This window comes from Crocodylus siamensis, chromosome 5 (genome assembly GCF_052110815.1).
Source record: "Crocodylus siamensis isolate JL-2025a chromosome 5, ASM5211081v1, whole genome shotgun sequence".
In the NCBI taxonomy this organism is placed as follows: Eukaryota; Metazoa; Chordata; order Crocodylia; family Crocodylidae; genus Crocodylus; species Crocodylus siamensis.
In genome coordinates this window covers 55275589-55301569 of record NC_143399.1, presented here as the reverse complement: position 1 = coordinate 55301569, position 25981 = coordinate 55275589, and the positions used below count along the sequence as shown (strand labels likewise).

Genomic DNA, 25981 nt, shown 5'->3' with positions numbered 1-25981 from the left:
AACAATTTATCTTTTCCTATTATATTCCAGTATTTTTTCTCCTGTCTTAAGTAGAATCCCTGAAATATTTCTTCTTTTCTTTGCTTATTTTTTAAAATAGTTTTAATTTAGCTAGAAGTTTTAAACTATTCTGCCTATGAAAGCTGAATGCTAAAAATTATACTTGCCTTGCTGTGTATCTTCAAGTGGGACCCTAAATCAGCATAGATATGCATACTGATAAAATACTTTCCATGAATAAATACATTCCATTTAAGGACCTTAATGTGCTTCACAAATGTTGACTAATTTAGGGTATGGTACTATGTATATTAGGAGTATAGTTTTTCCATCTTACAGGTATGTGACTTGGACAAGACCCAAGTTCACCCAGAAGTTCAACAGACCTTCTAAGACCCTTCCTTCATTTTAATCATAGGGTCAACCCTAGGACACATATATTATAGGCCACTGTACCTAGTTTTTGCATATACCCTTTGGTATACTGCAGCTCAAATCACTAAGGGAAACATTCTGTTCTTTCCAGGTTGTCAAAGTGGTCATAGTTCGGCCCTCTACAGAGGAATTCTATTCCTGGCCATGTAGGCCTGCACAGCTATGTAGTCACATAGATTAAGCAAGTGAAGTATTAGGCAGAGCATATATATGTGTCTCTTCTGGGTACACAGTGGCTTTAGATGCCTGAAAATGGAGCCAGCCCAACCCATGATTTAGCTTCAAAAGCAGAAAAGGACCATATGCACATCCGTCCCTCTTTTACCCCCTTAGGTCTGTGCTAGGGTACTCACCTGGGAAGCCAGAGGTCCTGGGTGCAGGGGGGATTTGAACAAGGGCGTCTCTTTCACCACCCATGGCAACAGCATAGCTATGACATCACAGGTCATGCATTACACAGTCCCTTTTCCAGTGCTCCTTTTGAAGCCAAACTACTAACATATTCAACTGGAAGAAAATGGACAGAGGGTAGTACATGGGGGAAGTTTCTGTCTAATTAGGAACAAGGCCTCAGCTACAACTTAGGGTCCCCTCTCGTTCCAGCAAACAGCAACCACGCTAAACCATATGCCCCTGGCTTGCCCCTTTCTTCCTGGCCCTCCATACTTTCCATATACCTTCTTATGATACCCCAGGGGTCACCTTCAATGGGAGCTCCAAAGAAGGGACAGGATAATGGCTTGACTATGGTGTGAAGGTTGGAGTGCTGGCCTGAGAAGTTAGGGAGACTCGGGTTCAAATTCCCCTGAGATCAGCGGTGGGGAGAGCTAGGACCTCTGTCTTCCTAGGTGAATGCCCTAGCTACCTAAATAACCAAGTAAAAAATTAAATGCCATTCTATGTAATGAAGGTTAGGCTATGAATAGATTCTAGCCTTCCATTATAGTGTTTCCTATACTTCTCTCTGAGGTGGTTGTTGTTGTTGTTATTATTATTGTGTTATTAAAGAGTGTGGAAGGAGGTGAGGGGCTGAAGCCTGGGAGAAGGGAAAGCCAAGAAGCAATTCAACCATCCCAAAAGCTGAGCTCTCAGCTGCCCACAGATGCTACCAAGAGACTCAGAAGCAGAAGCCCAGCTCGCTGCTGCACTCAGATCCACCAAGGTGAAGCAGCCACCTCCTGAGCTTCTAGAAAACCCATGCTTTGGAGCTCTGTTTCCCCTCAGGAAGCAAGGAGAGGAGTGTGGCCGTCCTGGGAGGGAAAGGACTTACTGGTGGGCTGGAAAGGAAGAAGGTATCACCTGATCTTAAAGAAGAGCTGACAACAGAGGCGGGGAAGGTGTACAGGGTGAAGAAAGTACAAGCAACCCTATGCAAATGCAGAGGGAATTTCCCAGTCACCAGAAGCGCAAGATACACCATTTCTACATCACTTTTGCCCATAAATTGGGAGTTGACGTGAGTTGGGCCACAGCAGCCTGCAAAGCCGTAGCATCCCAAGCAGAAGAGCTTGCCAAGACACAGCTAGCACTCGCAGACTCCCCTGGACAACCCCTTCACTATGATCCTGCCCTGCGCTTTGGTGATCTTACTCGTGGCTTTCAGCCAAGCAGGTGAGTACTGAAGCCTGTCTGCCCTCCACACCATCAAAGCTCAGGGTCCTGTATCAGGTTCTCAGGTGCACCTGGGACACCATAGTGAGCAGCAGTAGTGGCTCGGGCACCCCTCAATCTGTACAAACAGCTCTTCGCAGGGTGTCCGGGACACTGTCAGCAGGGGCACATTTGGAGTGTAGAACCGGCTTGGGGGAGACTGCCATCTCTCCAGAAAGGCTCCATGAGGAGAGGGTGGGAGTGCCACCAAGCTCCATGTCCCAGTCGGCTGGGAGCTCCCTCCCCCTGCCCCTGCCAGCCCCAGCCCATGGAGTAAACCCATCCCATGGCATTTGCATGTGTAGGCACACTCCTAAGTAATTTTGCATTATTTTTTATGAACAGCAAATGTAACAAAAGCATGTATTATTAGGAGTTAGTTGGCGGGGGGGAGGGAGAAGATCATGCTCTATTTGAGCTGAGGTGGGGGAAGTCCTTCCAAAAGGAATGCCATATTTAGCAGGTACTATGTGGCCTGCTTTTAATAATGCTTTCTTATAACATGCAATTTTTCAGGAAATTGCAGGGGCAGGAAAATAGAGAAGCCAAGTTTTCACTGGCATGGGACATAAGGTTTGATGTAGCTGCCTATTGTTACCATTATCATTATTGCTGGTATTATTATTATTGCTGTTGCTGACAATAATATTGTTAATTGTTCCTGTTAATAAGAATAACCATATGGCTTTGTTATTGTTATTAGTTATTACTGTTGTTGCTGATAATACTAATACTAACAATAATAATAGCTAATAGAATTAATAACAAATCATTATACTAACAATAACAATCTTAGTGTTGCTGTTGTTTATTGTTGTTGCTGCTGACAAAAATATTGTTGTTAATTGTTGCTGTTGATAGTAACAAGAATAAGAGTCTGATTTTGTTATCTTTATTAGTTACTACTGTTGTTGGTGATAATACTAACAATTATAACTAATAGCTAATAAAATGAATAACTAATAATTTTATACTAGCAACAATAATAACAATATTAGTGTTGTAGTTGTTGTTAGTTGCTGTTGCTGATAACAACAACAAAACCATACGGTTATTCTTGTTATTATTGGTGTTGCCGACAATGCTAATACTAACATTAATAACTAACGGCTAATAAATTTAATAACTAATAATTATAACTAAGAACAATATTGGTGGTGCTGTTGTTTATTCTTGCTGGTGCTGGCCAGAGTAACAAGATCACCCTTGGCGGTCCCTGCTCCTGTTGAGAAGCACGACGAGACTACCCGTATGGTTGTATTCTTGCTGCCTGTTGTGACTGGTGTTGCTAATCAGCCCGATAGTAACAACAACAACTAATCACGACAACGAATACAATCAATAGGTCATCACAAATAAAATGACTAACTGCTCTTCACCCTAGCAAGAATAACAATATTGGTGGAGTTGTTCAGTTTCCTTGGCGTTGCTTTTAATAACCAGTTATTAGCACCCTGTTATTCGGATTAGTCTTCTGACTAGTCCCCTCCCCGCTCTTGCTGCCGCCGCCGCCGTTGACGTGCCGCGTTGCTCGGGGCAGGGGGAGGGGAGGGCGCCTGCGGGGGCTCGGCCGGGGCGGCGCTCGGGAGCACTGCGCAGCGGCAGAAGCGGGTAGGCCAGCTTCGCGGCTCACGTCTGTAGCCGGAATTTCCCCATCTGCTGGGGGGCATTCGCGCGTCACTCCTTGCGGGCCATAAATAGGAAGGGGAACGAAGCGGGGCCACACCAGCCTGCCGAGCCGCAGCATCCCGAGCCGAGGACACAGCCGTCTGCAGCGCGCACCGACTCCCCGGGCAGCCCCTGCGCTATGATCCTGCTCTGTGCGTCCCTGATCGCGCTCGTCCTGGCCTCCGGCCGCGCAGGTGAGTCCCGCAGCCTCCAGCCTCTCCCTCCGGCTGGTGCCTCCTCTCGAGATCCGGACCTCGGGGCTTCGCTTGTCTCTGCCTCTGGCTCTTGCTGCCAGGGCACCTCCAAGGACTCTCTCTGAATAACCCTCGTCTGCGTTTCCTCCAGATCTAGACACCACCTGCTACATCACGGGCTATAGGTCTAGAGGAAACACAGATGGCATTTACTACAGGAAATCCAGGTATTTGATGTGGAGCATGCAATTGTAATATCTGCATTTCCTGTAGTAAAATGTGGTCTGTGTCTTTTCTAGATCTATATCCTCCAGGTCTAGAGACTGGCATATTGCATATATCAAATGCCTGAAATCGCTGCAGTAAATGTGGTCTGCGTTGCCTCTAGATCTATATCCTCCACATCTATAGACCGTCATATTGCATGTTCTGTATCAAATACCTGAATTTCCTGTAGTAAATGTGACCTGTGTTTCCTCCAGACCCTCTAGATCTATAGACTATCATATTGCATGTTATACATCAAATACAGATGTTTCTATATTTATATATGCCCACAAGTACACGTGTATATGTGTATATAATATATGCATGTACACACACAGGGGTGTACACACACACGGGCAGATCAAGGATATATATATGTGTATGTACACACACACAGGCAGATCAAGGATTTCAAAAAGGAGAGGTGCAGGTGGTGTGGTACATCCTCACGGCATGATCCACCTTTGTCTCCAGTTAAAGCAGACACTTTACTAATATATGAGTACTTTGTCCAGTTCTGGACGCCGCAGTTCAAGTGGGATGCGGACACCCTGGAGGGGGTCCAAAGAAGAGCCACTCATCTGATTAAAGGCCTGCAGGGAAGGCCCTATGAGGAAAGGCTAAGAGACCTTAACCTCTTCAGCCTCTCCAAGAGAAGGCTGGGAGGGGGACCTTGTGGCGGCATACAAATTCATAAGGGGGCGCAATATGAAATAGGCGGCACTCTGTTTACCAGGGCATCCCCTGGTACAACAAGGAACAATGGCCATAAGCTACTGGAGAGTAGCTTTAGAGTGGACATTAGAAAAAAGTTCTTCACGGTCAGCGTTGCTAGGATCTGGAATGGGCTTCCAAGGGAGGTGGTGCTTGCCCCATCCTTGGGGGTCTTCAAGAGGAGACTAGACAGGCACCTGGCTGGGATCACATGATCCCAGGTTTGGTGACCCTTTTCTTGCCTGCCAGGGGTAGAGGGTCGGACTAAATGGCCCACTGAGGTCCCTTCTGACCCTGGAATCTATGAACCTACAAGGGGCCCAGCTCTGTGTTATTCAGCTGATGAGCAAAGCATAAACCAATATAAACACTGGAAGTTATATTAACAACTGAAAGAGGAACTAGTAGAGAATTAGAGATATCAGTACTTATTTGTATAATGTGGAAGCCCTAGCCTGAACCAGAACCCTAATGTGCTAGCACTGCACAGCCAAACAAAAAGTCCCTGCTCCATACACTTGTAATCCAGAGATTTGTGCCATAAGTGTAAGATGAGAGACAATATGGCCATACATATTGGAAACCCTGTATGGCAGAAGTATCCATGATAGGAAAGCTATAATTCTGGAACTGTGACCATGTCCAAATTAAAATGTTAAATCACTATGGCCATTCATTTAAACTACTTTTTCCAGTCCCTAAATTGGCAATAATACTACTTTATCTCTCTCTGAAGTGGTTATAAAGAGCACCAAACATGCCTATCTCAATTATTTAACTTACTATCTTCTCCGAATTGCCAGCTAAAGAACTGCACTATGTGAATTACTAACAACTATCTACTATTCCTCAGAAAATTGACTAAAGATTTTTTGGTGAGATGAAAACAATTAATAGTACTCTCCATTCCATTATAGCTAATCCTTGCTGCTCAAATCCATGTCAGAACAGAGGAGTTTGTTTGACAACAGGCTTTGACAAATACGAATGTGACTGCACAAGGACCGGGTACTATGGGGAAAACTGTGCTACACGTAAGTATCTCAGAGTTATGTTTTTATGATTAACAATAATAAACAAGAAAAGCTGCAGAAGAACATTTCAGTACTTTACTTTCAGATTTGCATATTACTTTCATAACTAATTTACAATGTTCTTCTTTTTCCCCAATGTTAACAGCCGAATTCTTTACCTGGTTGAAAATCACATTGAAGCCTACTCCTAACACTGTCCACTACATCCTCACACACTTCAAGGGAGTCTGGAATATTATAAACAACATTCCTTTCTTACGTGATGCCATCATGCGATATGTATTGACATGTAAGTATGTTCTCTTCATACCATTATTCTTCAGTAATAGAAGTTTATATTAGGATTTTCAAGGGTTGTTCTGATCGTAGCATATGTGCACACATTTGTATACACCTCATATGTGGTATATAAAAACTTCTGGATTGGAGAAAAATGTAAACCAGAGACAAAACAACTGAAAATAGGAAAAGCAATGAGAGAGAATCTACTATGATCAAAATTATTCTTTTTTTGAAAATGCGAAACAAGCAGCTGGACATATTTTTAAAGCATATATAATTTGTTCAGCTGTCTAATTTTAATATGATGATTCAAATATATGTTAGCGTACAGTTACTTATTTTTAAGATTTAAACAACAAAAAGTACAAAACTAAAGTTATGTTAAGGAAAATCTTGAATCTCCACATACTTCAAAATTTGGGAGAAGTTAAGCTTCACATTGGTAAGCCAAAGCTGCTCCTTATTTCTGTGATGGTCTGAACATAAACCTACCTTCCCAACACCAGAGACTTCTGCCAGAATTTCTATCTGAATGTGGTGTTTGTCTTTATCTCCGCTGTTAAATATGCACAAACCTTTTTAACCTCACAAATTTGAATAACCTTATTCAAATTAATTGGTTTAAAAACACTATGGGCAGATTTTGCCCTATAGCTAATTTATTAAGTAATATATAATGTTTTAAAACAAGTACTAATTTTGGGGGGTTTCTTTTTTTTTGTTTGTTTTTTAGCAAGGTCACATTTGATTGACAGTCCCCCAACATACAATAGTGAATATGGTTACAAAAGCTGGGAAGCCTTTTCCAACCTTTCCTATTATACAAGAGCCCTTCCACCAGTAGCACGAGACTGCCCTACACCCATGGGTGTTAAAGGTAAGGAATAAAATAGGTTTCTGACCATCAGTTTTGGAGAAGGAAGGAATCCATTTATCTTTCCTTTTTTTGAACATATTTTCCAACAAAGTAATTTCATGTGGCTATTTACCCTGAAATCAGCCATGGTATATTGTAAAATGGCTGCATATTGGATGTATAGATTCAGTCTAGGGGAAATTAGATTTTTTTTAAGCAAATGGCTACAGTGATCTGCCTCTATTTTCATATGCAGTAGGCTCTTTATTTAAAGAAGAAATTATATGGGGGGGAGGTTTAAAGTCTTGTTTTTTCTAAATGTAGAAAGGGAAGTAAACTGATGTGATTTTTTTTTTTAATCACAGGTAAAAAGGAACTCCCGGATTCCAAGTCAGTGGTGGAGAAGTTTCTGCTGAGGAAAAAATTTATTCCAGATCCGCAAAGCACAAATATTATGTTCACATTCTTTGCTCAACACTTCACCCACCAATTCTTTAAGACTGATCACCACAAAGGACCAGCCTTCACAAAAGCCCTTGGGCATGGGGTAAGCTCACAAAGCTTTGACTTGACTTGAACTGAAAACTAATCGGCCTCTATAGTGACAGTAATATCTTTTTGTGCGTGGGGAGTTTACACAAACATCATGATACCTGAAACAGGATCCAGACAAAACTTCCATTCAGTTCTATGGGGTCAGGATTGCAGGATCAAAGCCTAAATTGATCAATTAAAAATCTCCTTATCTGCACAAGCTGCTTTGTAAACATGAGTTCTCACACAAATCTATTCCAATGTAGTAAGCCTTCCTAGGATGTTTGTGTGTGTGTGTGCTGTTATTTTATTTAATGTTATAGCTGTATCTGTCAGCTATGCAGCATCTTTACAGTACTGTGTGATGTTACATCTTGCTCTTTTAAGAGACTTTGCTGATGGAAAGCTCACTATATGAAATGTATAGTATAACTTGACATGCAAACGTCTAGTGGCACAACTCCTACTGACTTCAACAGGAGTTGGATATGTTCTAAAATAACCAGATTTTTAACTTGACCTCATGTTCCAAATGCTTTTTATTTTATAGGTTGATTTGAACCATGTCTATGGAGAGACTTTGGACAGACAGCTTAAACTCAGGCTTCGTAAAGATGGGAAGCTAAAGTATCAGGTATGCTATACTTTAAAATTCCAACTGTCCAATAGGAAAGCAAATTAATTTTAGAACTAGCATCTACTAGTATAAAGCCTAAAACTGTCCAATGCAGCCATGATGCCAGAGAGTCCCCATTGGTTCTAGTGAAAGAAGCACCCATTTGTGCTAAGGCAGTATTTGATTTGCAGTCTGAAAACTGTAGGACCAATATATGTTTTGTAATTAGTATTCTTAGCTTTGTTTTTGTTTGTTTTTTTCCTTAATTGTAGATGATTGGTGGAGAAATGTACCCTCCAATAGTGAAGGATACTGAAGCAGAAATGCTATATCCTCCTCATGTTCCTGAGCACCTACGATTCTCTGTAGGACAGGAAGTGTTTGGTCTGGTCCCAGGTTTAATGATGTATGCTACTATATGGCTCAGGGAGCACAACCGGGTCTGTGACATCCTTAAGCAGGAGCATCCAGAATGGGATGATGAACGGTTATTCCAAACTACCAGACTCATATTGATAGGTGAGTAAAAAGAAATGAACTTACTTCACTTTATACAAATGCAGTGCTCAGCTTCAAGGTGCTACTCTTCTAGAAGTGTTGTTGGGCATCTCAGTTGACTACTTAAGACACTCTGAAGATATATGATTTCTCAGAGGATGGGTGTCTTGTTAGGCACCCAGATTGTTAGCCAGTAGGCATTATTCTATCCTTTTTCTTTCTTTCTTACAGTATTACACTTACAAAACAGAAAATAATAAACACATTACAATAACCTAGGAGGTTTTTTTTGTACCTGCCATCAGCTTCAGAAAATTTGTTAAGAAAATAAATTTTACCTGTACTCTTAAATAAATATCCTGATTCATTGTTCTGAGACTTCTTGGCCTGCTGGCCCAAAAAAATAGCATTTTTCTTTCCCTCCCCTTGGATCTTAGTTCATTTACAGTTTAACCTTCATTAAATTTAGGAAGTTCCTGAAAAAATAATGCACCGACACAATAGATAAAAGATCTGTATCAAGTTTCTTTTCCTTTCCATGTTATTGCTGATGCACATCTACTTGGGAAAAATACGTAGTTCTTACCCAAACTGAGAATGCAAGATGATGCTAAGTTCTGTGCAGTATTATTGGCATATTATCTTTCTGTTAAAGGAAACTGTAGATAAGTATAGAAAAATCAGCTTCTAAAAGAGACTTTTCCAGCTTTTTTGTACTTAAATCTCATTGGATTTTTTTAATAAGAAATGACAAAATTTTATGCTGTATTTGCAGCCATCACCTCCCCCAAAGTATATATAGTTTAGAAAAGTGGTTGGTCATTTTTATATTGTCATTTTTATGTCTTCTCAGACTGAAGTCTGAAAATTCAGAATTACTCAGTTAAATCAAAGTGATACCAATTTTCTTTAATATCTCATTGAACTTACAGGGGAGACCATCAAGATTGTTATTGAAGACTATGTGCAACACTTGAGCGGCTACCATTTCAAGCTGAAGTTTGATCCTGAGCTTCTGTTTAACCAAAAGTTTCAGTACCAGAACAGAATTGCAGCTGAATTCAACACTCTGTACCACTGGCACCCACTTCTACCTGACACTTTCCAGATACATGACCAGGAATACACATTCCAGCAGTTTCTTTACAACAACTCCATAATGCTGGAGCATGGCCTTTCCCACATGGTGAAATCCTTCTCCAAGCAAATTGCTGGCAGGGTAAATATTCTCCCTTCCTAATTAGTCGATTGTCAGTCCTTGCATATTCTGTGCAAGTTATTGTAACTCACTGACTTCAAATCATGCTCAGAGGATGGGGAGATTACTTGGGGCAAGGGGTTCTTCTGTGAAAAGGATATGTACACAATAATGAAGTGAACTTTGGTTCATCAAAGCTTGTGCTCCATGTATATATCTTCTTTAATTAGTCTGTAAAGGTGCATAGCTACTCTGCCTTCTGACTAACTTCAGACTAACATGGCTAACAACCTCTCTCAACAAGTATACCCATCGTAGCAAGATGCACTTTCTACATCAGATATTCAGTGCAATAGATCATGAGCTGTGCTGTGCTATGGCTATGCTACTCCCACACAGTTAATAAAAATGGTAGCACTAAAAGCACTAGTAACGTACCAGTTCCTTGTTTAGGGTAATTCCTATTCATGTCAATTAAAATGTTACTGGAGGAAGCCATGCAGGATTCCACCTAACTTTAAGCAGGCAATATATATTGTGGTGAGTTTTCTTAGCTTTCTTATTCTTTGCATTCTTTGTTTTAATAGGTTGCTGGAGGTAAAAACGTTCCTGCTGCAGTACAGAAAGTTGCCAAGGCATCAATTGACCAAAGCAGACAGATGAGATACCAATCCTTGAATGAATACCGGAAACACTTCCTCATGAAACCCTTTAAATCATTTGAGGAACTTACAGGTAAGAGCTATTTTCTTTAAGAAACAGAAGATGTTTTTTCTTTCAAATGGCTGACAGAAGGACAGGTTACGATTTCCAAGTATATATAAACATGAGTTATAATAGGAAGTAGAGTTAAAACACAGGGTATTATTTGGAAATGTTACCTTTTACTGTTCTGTTTGTTAATATTTTAGGAGAAAAAGAAATGGCAGCCGAATTGGAAGAGCTTTATGGAGACATTGATGCTATGGAGCTGTATCCTGGTCTGTTGGTGGAAAAGCCCCGTCCAGGAGCCATCTTTGGTGAGACCATGGTAGAGCTTGGAGCACCATTCTCGTTGAAAGGCCTGATGGGAAATGCTATCTGCTCTCCTGAGTACTGGAAGCCTAGCACTTTTGGTGGAAGAGTAGGCTTTGAAATAGTCAACACTGCCTCCCTGCAAAAACTTGTCTGCAACAATGTAAAGGGTTGTCCCTTTACAGCTTTTCATGTCCTAAACCCTGAATCCACTGAAGCAGCAACAATTAATGTCAGTACCTCAAACTCAGCAATAGATGATATCAACCCCACATTACTACTGAAAGAAAGATCTGCGGAATTATAGACTATCCACCTATTTATTTATTTAAGTAATTTTGTAAATTATTATATTTATATCTTTATACAAAACCAAACTAATGCATTTTCTATACTTTGGGTATCACCCTAGATGAGTTACTCAGGTAAGGGATCCATTGATAAAAGGAAGAACACTGAGCTTTGTGGTATTAGATCCCTTTTTTAATGTCTTCTGTAACAGAACTATGTATTCCAAAATGGATTTAATGAGAACCAAATTTCTACTTTTGTTTTGCTTCAATACTTGACTGTAACTATACTGGTTTTTTTTTAATGGGTTCCATAACACTACAATCACAATTTACATTATCAACAGTTATCAAATTTTAACTTGAAAATTAATTCTCAAGCAAAACATACAAAATAATGTGATCAATGAAAAGTGCCCATTTTAGTACTGTTTTTCAGTCCTATCACTAGTAAATTAATGTAAAAAATATTTTAATAGTTAAAAATGGGTTAAAACATTTAAAATAACTGTTAATTATTTCCTGTAAAGTCAGGAAATGAGATAGTTAAGTTTCTCATGAATACTACCTCTCAGTCACAGTTGCTGTATATAAATGAAGAGCCTTAACTTTCCTTTTTGGCCTTTTTATGTTTAAACTTATGCTTTTACATTTCACTAATAAATATTTAAAAAATCAACATAATTTGTGTTTAGGCCACAGTCCAAGTTTTTTTAACTTGTACTACATAGGTCAAAGGGATGACTAGCTATTGCTGCTGATTACTTAAGGTTCATTGTTTGCTAACCTGGTATAACAGGGCATTTGTATTCTGATAGGTGTTTTATAAAAAAAAAAAAAAAAAAAAAAAATTCTTTTGAAAGCTTAAGATACGTAGAAAGAATCAAAAGATTTTGAAAGCCTTTAACAGAGTCTACATTTTTTTCACATATGCAGTTTTCTAGCCAATGTGGTATCAAGTAATTTTGATCTATATTTTAGAAAACCGGGTATAATTTCTCATGTAAACCATCTATATATCATTTAAGGACTAAAAGAAACAAAAGTATAGCCTTAACTGTGGATGTATCAACATTGTCAACCTAACTAGTGAGTTCATGTACTGATATCATAGTAGTCAGGACAACATAGTGCCCATCAAAAAAGCTTCTGAGAAGTTGAGAAGCCTATTCACATGATTTCCCCACACTCAGCTTTGTGCTGGCCAAGCTATGTTATTACTGCTACCCAAATTTGAAACTAGCTCAAGTATATTACAGTAGTGTACTGAGGCTCCATAGCCTCACTTACACATTGAAAGCCATGGAAATGTTTTATATAGTATCTTATAAACAAAAGCTTATAATCTGTATTTCAGTCTTAAATAAAATATTGTAGCTAGCACAATAGGTTATGTATGTGGTACTAATCCAACTCCCACTGAAATCTTTGTAGCCCTGTATGAGAAATAAATCAGAGAAACAAGTTACACAAGATTTCATAGTAGCACTTTAGATTTTACATACAATGTGGTTTGTGTATGTTGTATTTTTTTAAGGAACTGCAGAAAGTATTTTTTAATAAAGAGAGAAGCAAGGCTTTTTTTTAGTGATACATATGCAGCTGATACAGTAAAATGGATCACTAAAAAACAAGTTAGACAGGCCTCGAGGCACAAAGTGCCCTTTTTCAGGTCTATCATTTTTCTAAGAATGGAAAGAATATAGTTATTCAAGCCATAAAAGGCTGGAACAACAGAATTACATTTAAATAATTTTTTAAAGCCCAACAATTTTCATAAACATTTTCAGGCAGGAATTCATATCTAAAAGATACAATCTCCCCTTGACATAAGGTATCAAGAAAGTGGTAATGATTATGGCACTACTACAGTTTAATTGCTTTTTTTTAAGTTTCTAGTCACTTTGTAAATTCTCAATTCAGTTATCAACAATGAAGAATTCACCCATCCTAATGTGATTGGTGTAATTCAACAAACTAATTTATACAATTGGAAAGGTTCATGCATGTGTGGGGACAAAAGGGAAGAAATTAATATATTTATTTCTTATTTTTATTATTTTTCCTGTTAAATGTACTGAGTGTACTGTGTATTTAAAAATGTTGACTGTTTCAATGTTCAGAATTGTAAATGTTAATAAAACTGAAGCTATTCACTCATCTGAGAAGTTAAACAGATCAGAAAATGGATTTTTTAAACTATGCTCTATCTAGATCATAAATTGGAATCTAATCTAGCCTGTAACTATTGGCATTTACTGTAGTAGAGTTTTCTGTCCCTCTAAGCTGCTCTATGAAAAGACCATGTTCATATTCTATTTTGTATGTGTGATAATATTGTTTTTAAATGAGTCCAGGTTATGTGCAGCCTGACCTGCTGGCTATGATTAGGTTGAGATCCTATGTATAAAATTAGGTTATTTATTTAATATTTTATAACAATGCAATTTTTTTAGGTTTATTTTTATATAGCAAGGACATGGTTAAAATTCAATTTTTAAAATAAATCTTTTGAAAATATTACTGGTGTGGACTGATACTCTCTAAAGCAACAAATTATTTTTGTTCCTTCACACTATAACACATTATATTATTTTATTTTCCATACCAAGAGCTTTACATGGAAAAAACTATGACGTTTATCGGTAATTCAAAATTATAGTAATACAAGTTCTAGAGCTTCTAACTTTGCATGACAACTGGTAATAAAGATAATTTAAAACCTAGCAAATTATGTGTCACAAATATTTGGAACCAGAAATATCAATTATAATTTCTCAGACATTTCTATCCCATACACAAGGATAAAGAGTAGAACGAAACAGCAGAACAAGTAGCCTTTCTGTGGGGTCTGGGAAGACATGGCAAAACAAAAAAATATATAAAGGGGTCAGGTGTGGAACAACGGAAAGAGTAAATTCTGGATTGATTTTTATCAAGTATAAATAGTCATCAACATAATTTAAGAATAACGCTTGAACCAAGAAGTAGTTAAAGATGATATCTCCAACCATCATCTACTTCCTTAGTCCAACTGAGATCAAAAGACCTCAAGGTCTAAACATTCCACCAAAGGTGACACTCAACAAGGTATCCAAGGAACTTGTTCATTCTTACTAGTCTATTCCGCATCTGTCTCTGGGGCTATCTGATGAACTATTATTACAGTAGAAAGACTGTAACCTTGGGTTTGAAATGTCTTGCTGTGCTAACTACAGTTCAGAACACAATACACAACATCTCTCTCTGAGATGAGAGCATCCAATTTCAGCAGTCCAGAAATTGCAGTATTTTTGCATTTACTTATTCTGCAACCATGTATGAAAAAGGAACTCAAGCTCCTTCCTCTTTGGAACCAAACTTCAGGTAGTTGAAGGCTGCTATCAAACCCTTCCTCACTCTTCTCTGTAGGCTAAATAAACTCAGTTCCCTCAGCTTCTCCTCAGATACCATGTGCCCTAGCCCCCTAACAATTTCTGTTGCCCTATGCTGGACTCTCCAACTCTCTCCAACACATCTCAGTGTGGCTACTTCCACACAGTCACAGTAATGTGTGCTTTAAACTAGAATGCTCTCCTTCCCTTTTCAGCCCTAGAAGTCTCAGAAGTGCTGGACATGTGGGGAAGCCACATGCCACAGAAAGCTATGGACCCATCTTGGCTGATTCACTGACACCCAGGCCATCACTCTAGAGTGAAGTCAGGCTGGGGCGTGAGTAGAAAATGGCCCTGATCAACACAGCTGTGCTAGCTGAAGCCCGCACTGTAGATACAGTCAGAGAAGCAAAGCTGTTTTTGCTTTGATAGTTCATCTTACACCAGAGGAATAAATTATATCACCAAGCTATGCCAGTATAAATTGCATACTCCACTTTGATAATGGTACAGCTAGCAGTACTGTACACTTGGCCTCAGACTATTTCCAATGCTTTTAAATATTTTTTTGCTCTGCCTGGTTTTACACAGGCTTGAATCAGGGTAGAGATCCACAGAATCATAGAAAATAAGGGTTGGAAAGGACATCAGGAGGTCATCTAGTCCAACCCCCAGCTCAAAGGAGGACCATCCCCAACTAGATCATTCCTGTCAAGCTGGGCCTTAAAAACCTCCAAGAATGGAGATTCCACCACGTCTCTAGGTAACCTATTCTAGTGCTTTACCACCCACCTAATGAGAAAGTTTTTCCTAATATCCAACTTAAACCTCCCTTGCTGCAACTTGAAAGCATTGGTCCTTTTTCTACTATCTGTAACCACTAAAAACAGTCTAGCTCCAGACTCTCTGGAACCACATTTCAGGTAGTTAAAGGCAGCTACTAAATCCCCCCTCAATCTTCTCTTCTGCAGGCTAAATAACCCCAGTTCCCCTAGCCTCTCCTCATATGTCATGTGCCCCAGCTCCCTAACCATTTTTGTTGTCTTCTGCTGGACTGTCTCCAACTTGTCCACATCCTTTCTATAGTGGGGACCCAAAACTAGACAATACTCCAGATGTGGCCTCACCAGTGTAGAATAGAAGGGAATAATTACTTCTCTCAATCTGCTGACAACACTCAGACTAACTCAACCCAGTATGCTGTTAACCTTCTTGGTAACCAGGGCACACTGTTGGCCCATATCCAGCTTATTGTCCACGATAATGCCCAAAAGGAGTCCTTTTCTGCAGATCTGCTGTTTAGCCAGTTGGTCCTAAGCCTGTACAAGTGCATGGGATTCTTCCATCCTAAGTGCAGGACTGCATTTGTCCTGATTGAACCTCATGGGCATGTCCACATGAGTGCACACATGTTTTTTGTCCCGCCTCAAACCCCTTTGAGGCAGGGCAACAAGCACATGTGGGGACAAAAAAAGTGTTCCCTTGGATATCCAGGAGTCAAAAAAAAAAAAAATGTTTAAAAAATTGGGGCAGGGTACAGTCCCTGATCATGCCCTGAGGTAACTGGAGGCTGGGTCCTCCATGGACATGCTTTGCTGCCAGAGCCATTCTATGGTTGGCCCTCATGCTGGTGCTGAAACACACGGCTGGCCAGGCTGTATGTTTCACCACCAGGGCTCTGATGCCAGCGAGGAAGGGGTCAAGGGGGCTGGAGGAGTGGGGTAGAGGCTATGGGGGGACTCCCAACAACTCCACCCACTCCCCCAGCCCCCCGACCTCTGCCAGCCCCCCGAGGCCCCTGACCCCTGCTGAAGCCATCCCCTCCCCCTGCCAGCCTCCCTGAGCCCCTGACCCCTGCTCTGGCTGGCCCCCCCCATTAGGGGGGAGGGGCCAGCCAGAGCAGGCTGTAGTCTGTAGTCTACAGTCTATACCCATAGTCTGTTACCCGTAGTCTGGCTGCCTCTGGCTAACTGGGGCCCCGCCCACATAGTGCAGAGCAGGGTGACAGCCCCAGTGACCCCAGCCCAGGCCCTGCTGTCCTGCCGCTGCCGTCTGCTGCCTAGAGGGGCTCTGCCAGGAGGATATAGAGCCCCTCCTCCACCCCCGCTTCTCAGGCAGAGGCAGAGGCTTTTTTTTTCCATTTTTTTCTGGTTGTTTTCTGGGGTTTTTTAAAGTGATGGTGCCTAGGGTTGTGGGGTTAGCCATGGAGGCCTCAGGGTGCAAGTTGGGGGATGAGGCTGGGTGGGGCAGGCATTGGGGGGGTCTGGGGGAGTTGGGGTGGGGCTGGTTGGGGCAGCCATTGTGGGGGCTGCAGCAACTGTTGGGGGAAAGGGGCCAGGTGGGCAGTAGCCCCTGTGGGGGCCATTTTGCCCCTGTTGGGGGGCTGTACCCCTTGTGTGGGGGCTAAATCCCCTGTTGGGGGGCTATACCCCTTGTTTTGGGGTTAAACACCCTGTTCGGGGGCATAACTTGTGTGCAGGTTGAACCCCCTTTCTGGGGGGCCAAACCTCTTGTGTGGGGGCCATCACCCTGTGGGAGGACGGCAAAACATGTATTCATGAATTCATGAAACATGTATTTAGAGTTCACTTTATTGTTATGGTAAGAGACTTGCTTTAATACTGTAAGATATACCAATAAAACATCTGACCACTGTGTCTGTTTTGCTCTCTGTCTTTATAGTTGTACTTGTGGAGAAACATAGATTTGGGGGTATTTTCCAGAATGACTCTGGGATTTTTTTTTAATCGGTGATTTTTCAGTTTTCCAATAGGGAACACCAGAATTCCTGCTAGGGAAGCTAGTGGCAGGACCCTGCTTGCTCTGAGCTGGCACCTTGGACCCATCTGGCTGTGGCTGACCTCCTGGACAAATGGGGCCAGGAGGACATGTTTTGACAGTTCAAAGCAGGCCACCACACCCAGAACATGTTCCAGGTGATAGCTGCCCAGATGGCCAGGCAGGGGCCCAGATGGCAGTAGTGCCGCACAAAGGTTAACCCTGCAACCACAGTCCACTGGCAGCTGGCCCAGAGAGGCAGATGCCTCTACTGGCTCTGCAGTCCCCATCTGAGTCTGGCAGGTGCACAGCAGGTCACAGCCAGGCAGCAGCCCCCACAGCCAGACTGCTGAAGTGGGTAGAGGGTACAGGGAATTCTCGGGGCTGTTTCAGCAGTCCAGCTGGCACAAGGGTAGTGTTCCCAGGTACCAATTGGCTGGGCCCCAGAAACCTGAGTGCTAGTAGCCCTGAGCTACTTGCCAGGGTGGCTTTTTATACTGCTGGGGCCAGCACAGGTCCTGGCCCCGGGCTCCAGATTCCCCTGGCTGAAGATCTGGGAGGAGCCAGACAGGGTTATTGTGCCCAAATGGCACAATTTTCCCCAGCAACAAAGTGCATGTCCAAGCACGTGCACTGAAGCAAAAAGCCCCAGCTCAAATTTGCACTGCTTCTATTTGAGCTGCTGCAAGCGCGCATGCTTGCATGCGTGGACACGCCCCATGAGATTTCTTTTGGCCAAATCCTTCAGTTATTTAGGTCAGTCTGAATCCTACCCCTACCCTCCAGCATATCTGCTACACCCCCCAGCTTGGTGCCATCCGCTAACTTGCTGCATGTGCAATCCATCCCATCCTCCAGGTCATTAATGAAGATATTGAACAAAACCAGCCCCAACCTCTGGGGCACTCCACTTGACACCGGCTGCCAACTAGACATCAAGCCATTGACTACTACTCATTAATCCTGACAATCCAGCCAGCTTTCTATTCACCTTACAGTCCATTCATCCAATCCAAATTGCCTCAGTTTTCTTGCAAGAATGCTGTAGGAGACAGTATCAAAAGCCTTGCTAAAGTCAAGGATTATCATGTCCACTGATTCTTTGGTGAATCCATACTGACTGTTCCTGATCATTTTCTTCTCCTCCAAATGCTTAGAAATTGATTCTTTCAAGACCTGATCCATGTTTTTTTCCAGGAACTGAGGTGAGGCTGACTGGTCTGCAGTTCCCTGGATCCTCTTTCTACCCTTTCTTAAAGGTGGGCACTATATTTGGAAGAAAGTACTAAAGCATGGTGCAGTAGCACTGTTGCTGTATGGGCATGTGTAAACATGCCCCACATGAATTATCATGGATGCAGGAGAGATGAAAATATTATAGTCATGATATAAGCAACATTATAGTCATGATCTAGACATAATATTATAGTCAAGTGAAGGGAGGTGTTATGTTGCTGCCCATAGTTTTATCTTACTGTTTTAATTAGGGCAGGGCCAGCCAGGAAGGATTCTCCTAATGTTGCATAAGATATTCAATAGTGATAGGGATCCTCCTTTCCTCTAAGCATAGGCAAGACTGGGATGATACAAAGGGCAAGAATGCTTGCCTTTGTAACCTATGAAATATTTGCAATAAGTCTGAACTAGGTAATTGCTTCACCTAAGGCAGTATGGAATGAGAGGTCAGCACTGACTTTGCGCTGAAGCATAATTCATCAATGAGCAAGGGGTTTCATGGAATCGCCAGAAAATAAAAATTTGAGAGTAGGCCATAACGAATAAAATTTAAAATGATTATTGTCAGTATTCCATTTTGTCAGTATTCCATTTTGTTAAAATTGTAGCAAAACAGAATGCTGAAAATAACCATTTTGAACTGGCCGGTCAATGCGTCTTTCTAATGGCTGTTATAATGATTAATCTCTGAAACTGAATAGGAAATAAGCACAAGGATATTTCTGATATGTCCTGTATTGCTAGACAAGCCTTTAAGGTAGAAATACATACATACATATATTTACTCATAGTGGCCACATTACAGTCTAACAAATTAGACCAAATGTACCAATTCCAATAAAAGGTAGTATGATGAAGTTACAATGATCCAAGTGTGTAGTGTAGAATTTATTAATGTGACCTGCTTCCTAACACAATCCTGAAAAAAGAATGAATGGAGCATGGCTGAATATACTATAATAGAAATAGCAGGATATTCATAATGGAATGGATTTATTCCATTATTTCAAGCATGGATTAATAAAGAGAAAATCAAATTTCTGTCTGTGCAGCTAGTTTAATAGGTGCAGATTCTTGGAAAGATTTACTTTGAGCATGTGTCATTTTCTCAAAGACAAAGAAAAAAAAAGAGCTAAGAACCTTTATCAGATAGGAAGAGAGACCAACAAGCAGTAGTCATAAGTAGTCAGATAGTTATCTGTTCTAAATTTAGGACCATCTACCAGAAAACATTGTTAAGTTGTGTAAAATAATAGTTTGAACTCCATTAGGCACAGTATTCTTAATAATCTATACAAATCCTTTGTCTAAACTTGTAGCAAAACTACACAGTCAACCCTGACACAAGATATAGACACCCAAATCTGCCATAGGTAAAGCAGGTGGGCCACGGCTGCCAACATCCTGCTGCTGTAAAAATTGTCAATATACAGTCAAGAGATCCCAGGAAGAAGGCCATGCCCCACACCACAGAAAAAAGCAAAAACATTCATAGTCCAAAACAATCTGACCATGGAATAAAATTCCTTCTTGACCCCAAATATGATGATCAGTCTGACCGAGTGGAAGGACAAGACCCTCTACCCAGTAACCTCTGGCTTCAGTCCCAGCAGAACTAACACACTTCCATCAAAGTCCCCAGCTCTGGCTGTAGCCAACACGCAACATTTCTGAGCAAGGTTTAAAAACACCCATAGACAGACAAAACTCTTGGGGTAGAGGTGATATCTTTTATTAGACCAACGAGATAGTTGCAAAAATATTATTTGCAAGCTTTGCGGCCCAAACACCCTTCTTCAGGCGAAGGCAAATTCAAACATTGTACAATTTATCCTGGGTAGAAACAAAACTTTATATTGCATAAGAGAACTGAAAGATGGTATGGTTCTCTTGCATGGGAAAGTTCATTTGTAAAAAAGCTGCTCTTTGAGTATGGACATTAAGCTCAAACAAAGGGTGGAACAAACTATTTACCTCAAGGTTCCGGCAGGATGTTGAATTTTAAAACAAAATTCATTGGGCACCTTGACTTCCATGTCTCCCATGACTTCATGAAGATCATTGTCAAGGACTCCAACATCTCCTCTTCCAGTTCCTTCAATACCCTAGGGTGCTGGGTACCAGTTACTTACTCTGCCTAGAAAGACAGAGTGGACAAAACTGGATAACTGAATTTATATAAACAGGAAAAGATTTGCCACAACCAAAAATGCACTCTTAGTTTCCTAATATGCAGTTCAAAAGTAAGGGAAACAAGGAAGTAGATCTTGAGAATGAAAGAAGGAAAAAGTATTGCAAGAAAGTGATAGTACCTTCTCATCAAGATGTTCAATGGTCTCAGGAATTTAAATACAGATTAGAAAATATGTCTAAGTTCCTGAAACTGATTTGAAAATATCAAATGTTTATGGCTATGTGTGTGAGTTCGTGCCGAATTATGTAAGGACTGAATTAAGCACAGGCTCAGACCTGGATGTTCAATTTAAAACTTTCATTGTTTCACAAAGTCATAAACTAAGGACGTCTGTTGGTTCACAAGGTTCCCAAATCAGGCCCTTGCTTTCTAACCCGAAGGCTAGGTGCGGCTGCCTGATTCAGTAGTCTCAGAACTGGTCAACAGCTCATTTAAAAGGAGTCCCTTATCTTTTTTTAGACAAAAGATACAAAACTGTCCCCACTCTGACAGTGAGGCATCTAACATAACTTTACTATTACTTATATATGATAATACATATACATATGTATTTCTAATTTTACTTCTATTGGTTACTTAGTTAACTCATCTATATTATAATATCAGGTGATACGCTCTGTATTATAATTTTTATGCTTCTTATGCTAATTCTTAATGACCTTAAATATAACATTTTCCAGACTCTGCTTGACCTTAAATATATCATTTTCTAGACTCTGCGGTTTAGCCATGTGGCTTCCTGTTTTAACAATATAAGCTGCTTGCTTGCAATTTTTATCATTGTCAGCATTTTCATCTAAGGGTCAGAAGGTGATTACCAGAATGTCAATCGCTGACTTCTCAACCTCCTTGAAGCATTCTGGGAGTTTCAGGGCATTGTCCTTGCTGCTAGGCCTTGCTTAGCATAAGCACTCTCTCACACTATGTTTATACAATTGGACAACATTGTGGGGCAGCCAACACATGCTATCTGAATAGAATGGAGTCATAAAAGATATCGGTTCATAAGGTAGCATGGCGGGGAAAATACCTGACAGCTACCATCCACTGACAATGCTAAAACTCATAAAGTCTTATTGAGGAAGAGAGGAAGGTAAAAAGCAGCCAAGCAAAATAAAAAAAAACAGGGCTAAACTATGGCAATAACTTGTTTACATAAATCATTTTGGTGTAGCATGCAAAAATGGTTGACTAGACAGAAGACAACTTCGGAAGCCAAGAACTAGGAGAAGATGGTTGGGAGTCCATTGGGAAGACAAATGACTTTGAAAGTTACTGCTTTTAAGCTACCAGTGTCTACAGCAGCTGAAGATCTGACCATAGTATAGACAACACTAAAGAAATGAAACTTGTTTTATTTATTTTATCTGACTGTTAACTTTCAGTGAATTTACAGGTAAACTCACAACCCATCCCTGCTCTCCTCTAGTAAGCACCAGCCTCTCCTCTAGTAAGCAATCTCCTCTAGTAAGCACCAATTCTCCTCTAGAGAAACCACCAGTCTTTATGACTGTTAGAGCCTTGTTACACATACACTTGCAAGAGATGCCAATCATTGGAATGTTGTGATGTATTAAAGTTTAAGTTAATACATGTTATGGTGGCATCACACAGTCACTCGCAACAATTGCAAAGCATTGGAATGTTGGAATGTAGTGACATATTAAAGTTAGTACACGTTAGAAAATGACCCACATCTGAAAAGGAACAACTTTGAAATGACACTCAACACATGCTAAACAGCTTGAACATGTATCTGCTTGCTGTTTAATTGCACTTAGTAAGCAATAAGTTGAATGTGCAACACCACCCTTAAAGTATGCAAAACCAATTCCCTTTCCTAATGCAAAAGTGCAACTCTACTGACATCATTTGAATTGTGCTAGGGTATCAGCAGAGTTTTCAAATTTATATTAAAATTAAGGACAATCAAAATTTTCCTGTCACACCCTTTTCTTTTGGAGGGCGAGGAGGAACAGAAAATTAGGATGATGACCAGATACAAAATATAACTGAAAATGCCTGCTTTCCTTGAAAAAAATTCATTTTTTATGAAAAGAATTTAAAACTGAAAAAAATAGTTTGGCTTTTGGCCTATATATATAATTAGATCTATGTCTATACATATATAGTTGTTGTATATAAATTATTTATTTAGCAAATCAAAATGTTCCACTGAAAATGTTAATTATATATAGAGATACGGATTATATTTGTAATATATAGAGAAATATATGGGATATAAACAATAGATAGCTAGATAGACAGATGGACAAGCCAATTGCCTATCAAGAATGACATGGAGGGTGGGGGGGCTGGGATGGAGCACTTGCAGGGAGTGGGGTTGGGGAGATGAAGCCAGCGCTGCTGGCCTCGACTCCTTCACCCTCTTTCCAGTTCTTGGCATGGCTTTGGAATCATAGTGGCACTCCCCCATGCTTGGAGTACTATGATTGGCTGTTTCCATCAGCCAATCAGAGCACAAATAAGGTGTTACAGACAGACAGACTTAGGTTTTATAATTTTAGAATAGATATAGATATATAGAAAGAGCCTAAGGATAGATATATATCAGTAGGGTTAGAGCCAGTTTAAAAAGATGATCTTTTTGTAAAATAGATATATATATATATTTATTATTTTGCATACTTGCATAGAGTAAAAACATAGAGATCGTTAGTCATAAAAACAGAGGACCAGTATGTAATCTGAAAAATAAAGAGAATTTAAAGAAAAAAATATAATATATCTTGTTAGGACATAGGCCACTTAATTCTTTTTCTTGTTCAATTGTTTATTTTCTTCATTGGTAACCAGGCACATTTCATCATTTTAGGCTTATAAAGTAGTGATATAGGTGTGTGCACATCCCTGTTCAGACCTGCCCTGCTGACAGGTAACTTTTAACGCCTATTCATTTTCTGCATTTTACTGTATTTGTGATAAACTTTCCTATGGATGAGAATTAAAGATGCTACACCCTTTCTCTCTACCTTTGGGGAATATACTTTCATAGCAACTACCTAGGACAAAATGGGAGAAGGGTGGGGCAGGAAGTCCACGTTACACTACAAGGAACACCAGGAAACTAATTAATATTATACAGCAACATGTGCCATCTTATTTCTATAAGCATTCCTTTACAAGCTAATATAAAAGTCTTTCCTATTGGCTTTAGGATAGAATTGTGATGCCTTATTGCTAATAATGCATCTGAAAATCTGCTGCTGGGATCCCCTGACTTCAGATAGTGGGTGACTGATGTTCTGAGATAGAATGAAGCTTTGAGGTAAAAACAAACTATTAAAGATTGCTAATATGTCAAATGTTCTATTTTACCTCAGGGCTAGAGAATAGTAATGCTCTCAAGACAAAGTAAAACGTGACAGCATTAGTACCAATTTGCATACTGAGTCTGTAAGAACCATGTAATGAAAATTTACACGACTTGATAAGCTTCCAAAAGTGTATTTCAGTTACCTAGACAATTCATTGATTCTGCTTAACAAACAAAATGGGAGTTGCTACGTGCCTATCAAAGTTAATAATGAAGACTAAATTATATTTAGTTTATTCAGCTGTGAAATGCTAGTTCTTCCATGTGCTAGTGAGTGCATTAACATGTGCAATTAATGTGAAGCAATAAACTCTGGAGCAGTTTACTGCTCCTGGGCCTAGCATCTACACATGCACCCAGGACAGCAGCAATATAAGCCAGGGTAGAACAGGCCCAGGCTGGCAGGACACATGGGGGATCAGCCTCAGGCTCCAGGTGGTGGTGTTGGGTGGTGGAGTGCCTGGCTGGGGCATGAGGGTGCCACAAATACAGAGTCATGTACATAGGCATCAGGCAGAAGTCTGGCTACCTGCTGTCTGGGTTGGCCAGGAATAAATTGTGTGATCAACATCCAAAGGTGCATTTACTTGAAGTTATTTATTTCACTCTAAGATTGTACTATCAGAGACAGTCTCCAACATTACAATCTTATGGCAGAGTTAATTAGTTTACTGTGACCTAATACTGCTGCATATGCAGATGGTGATGCTTTCACTGTGCAGCAAATTAATCTACTTCTCAGTAAAACCCACATGTAGATGCTCCCACACAGTGGGTGTGTCTATATATGATTTTAATGAGCATGCTAATAATATGTGCCACTAAGATGAAGAAATAAACTCTGGCACTTATTACACTGGTGTTTTTTACTCCTGGGCACACTGTTTGAATGTGTGCCTGGGACTGCAGCATGTTGATCTGTGTTGGAGCAACCCTGGCTGACAGGGGCCCAAGGGCTGGCCTGCCAGCCCAGGGCTGCTCCAACCAGCTTAATATGCTGCAGAAGGGCTGGCTGGGGCATGAGGGTGCTCCAGCCAGCAAAGTCAGCATTTATACATGTGGTAGTGCAGAGTGTCACAGAGCAGGATCCCCAGGGGTGGCTGTGATGCTCCTGAAAGCTCTGTGACTGTGCAAGCTCTGCCCTGAGGGCATCTTCTTATCTTTTGTGCCATGTCTTTGATGGAAAAATAACTCAGGAGGCTTCGCTTAGTCTTGGTTCTCTGAGCCTCATTCAAACTCTCTGATCTGTATGCCCTTTGCCAAGCCTCTGTTCAGCACAGCACTGCATGAGATATCTCAGGCCTTATCAGCCAATTGCATGGCTCCAACCATCCCCCATGCCTCACGGGTGTTACATTGTTGTTATGCTCTACTGGGGCCTTGGCCTACTCGGACTCCGCCTCTTTGATATACCTAGGCCTTCTAGCCTGAACCCACTATGTTGGGCACAGCTTCGAGGCACTAGCCCACAAACTCCTCTTATTACTGGGCCTCTGGCCCTTGCAGCTCACACCCTGGCACTGGGCTCTCTGGAAGTGCTTCTGGTATACTTCCAGGTCTGCTGCTGAGCACGCTGGGGAGCCCCCCATACTTCTGTGGGACACTCCATGTGCCCCAGCATCACAGCATTCATGAGCCCCTGCTACCTAGAGGTATGTAGAAAAAACATTTAATGCTGTCTCTATGTCCAAATCTTCAAATCTTTCCAAATCTCTCTGAATCGATTTGGAGGATTCCAATTCAATTCAGAGAGATTAAAGGGTCCTTTGATTCAATTTGGATTTGAAGATTCGGTCACCAAATCAGACTGAA

At 40.8% G+C, this 25981-nt stretch overlaps 1 protein-coding gene and 1 long non-coding RNA gene across 2 annotated transcripts in view; one reads left to right on the top strand and one right to left on the bottom strand.

The window, feature by feature from the left end:
- Nucleotides 1–3560: 3560 nt before the first annotated feature.
- On the top strand, nucleotides 3561–13770 carry PTGS2 (prostaglandin-endoperoxide synthase 2). The gene is made up of 10 exons (XM_090048862.1): nucleotides 3561–3947; nucleotides 5846–5962; nucleotides 6108–6251; nucleotides 6978–7121; nucleotides 7466–7647; nucleotides 8185–8268; nucleotides 8523–8769; nucleotides 9681–9967; nucleotides 10534–10681; nucleotides 10858–13770. The coding sequence occupies exons 1-10, from the start codon at nucleotides 3893–3895 to the stop codon at nucleotides 11265–11267; spliced, it is 1818 nt and encodes a 605-aa protein (XP_089904988.1). The 5' UTR covers nucleotides 3561–3892; the 3' UTR covers nucleotides 11268–13770.
- A 6650-nt stretch (nucleotides 13771–20420) lies between these two features.
- LOC149864135 (uncharacterized) overlaps nucleotides 20421–25981 on the bottom strand; it is a 30607-nt gene continuing 25046 nt past the window's right edge. The window contains exon 4 of the long non-coding RNA XR_016442632.1: nucleotides 20421–20775. This is a non-coding gene — a long non-coding RNA (uncharacterized LOC149864135). The remainder of the gene's footprint in view (nucleotides 20776–25981) is intronic.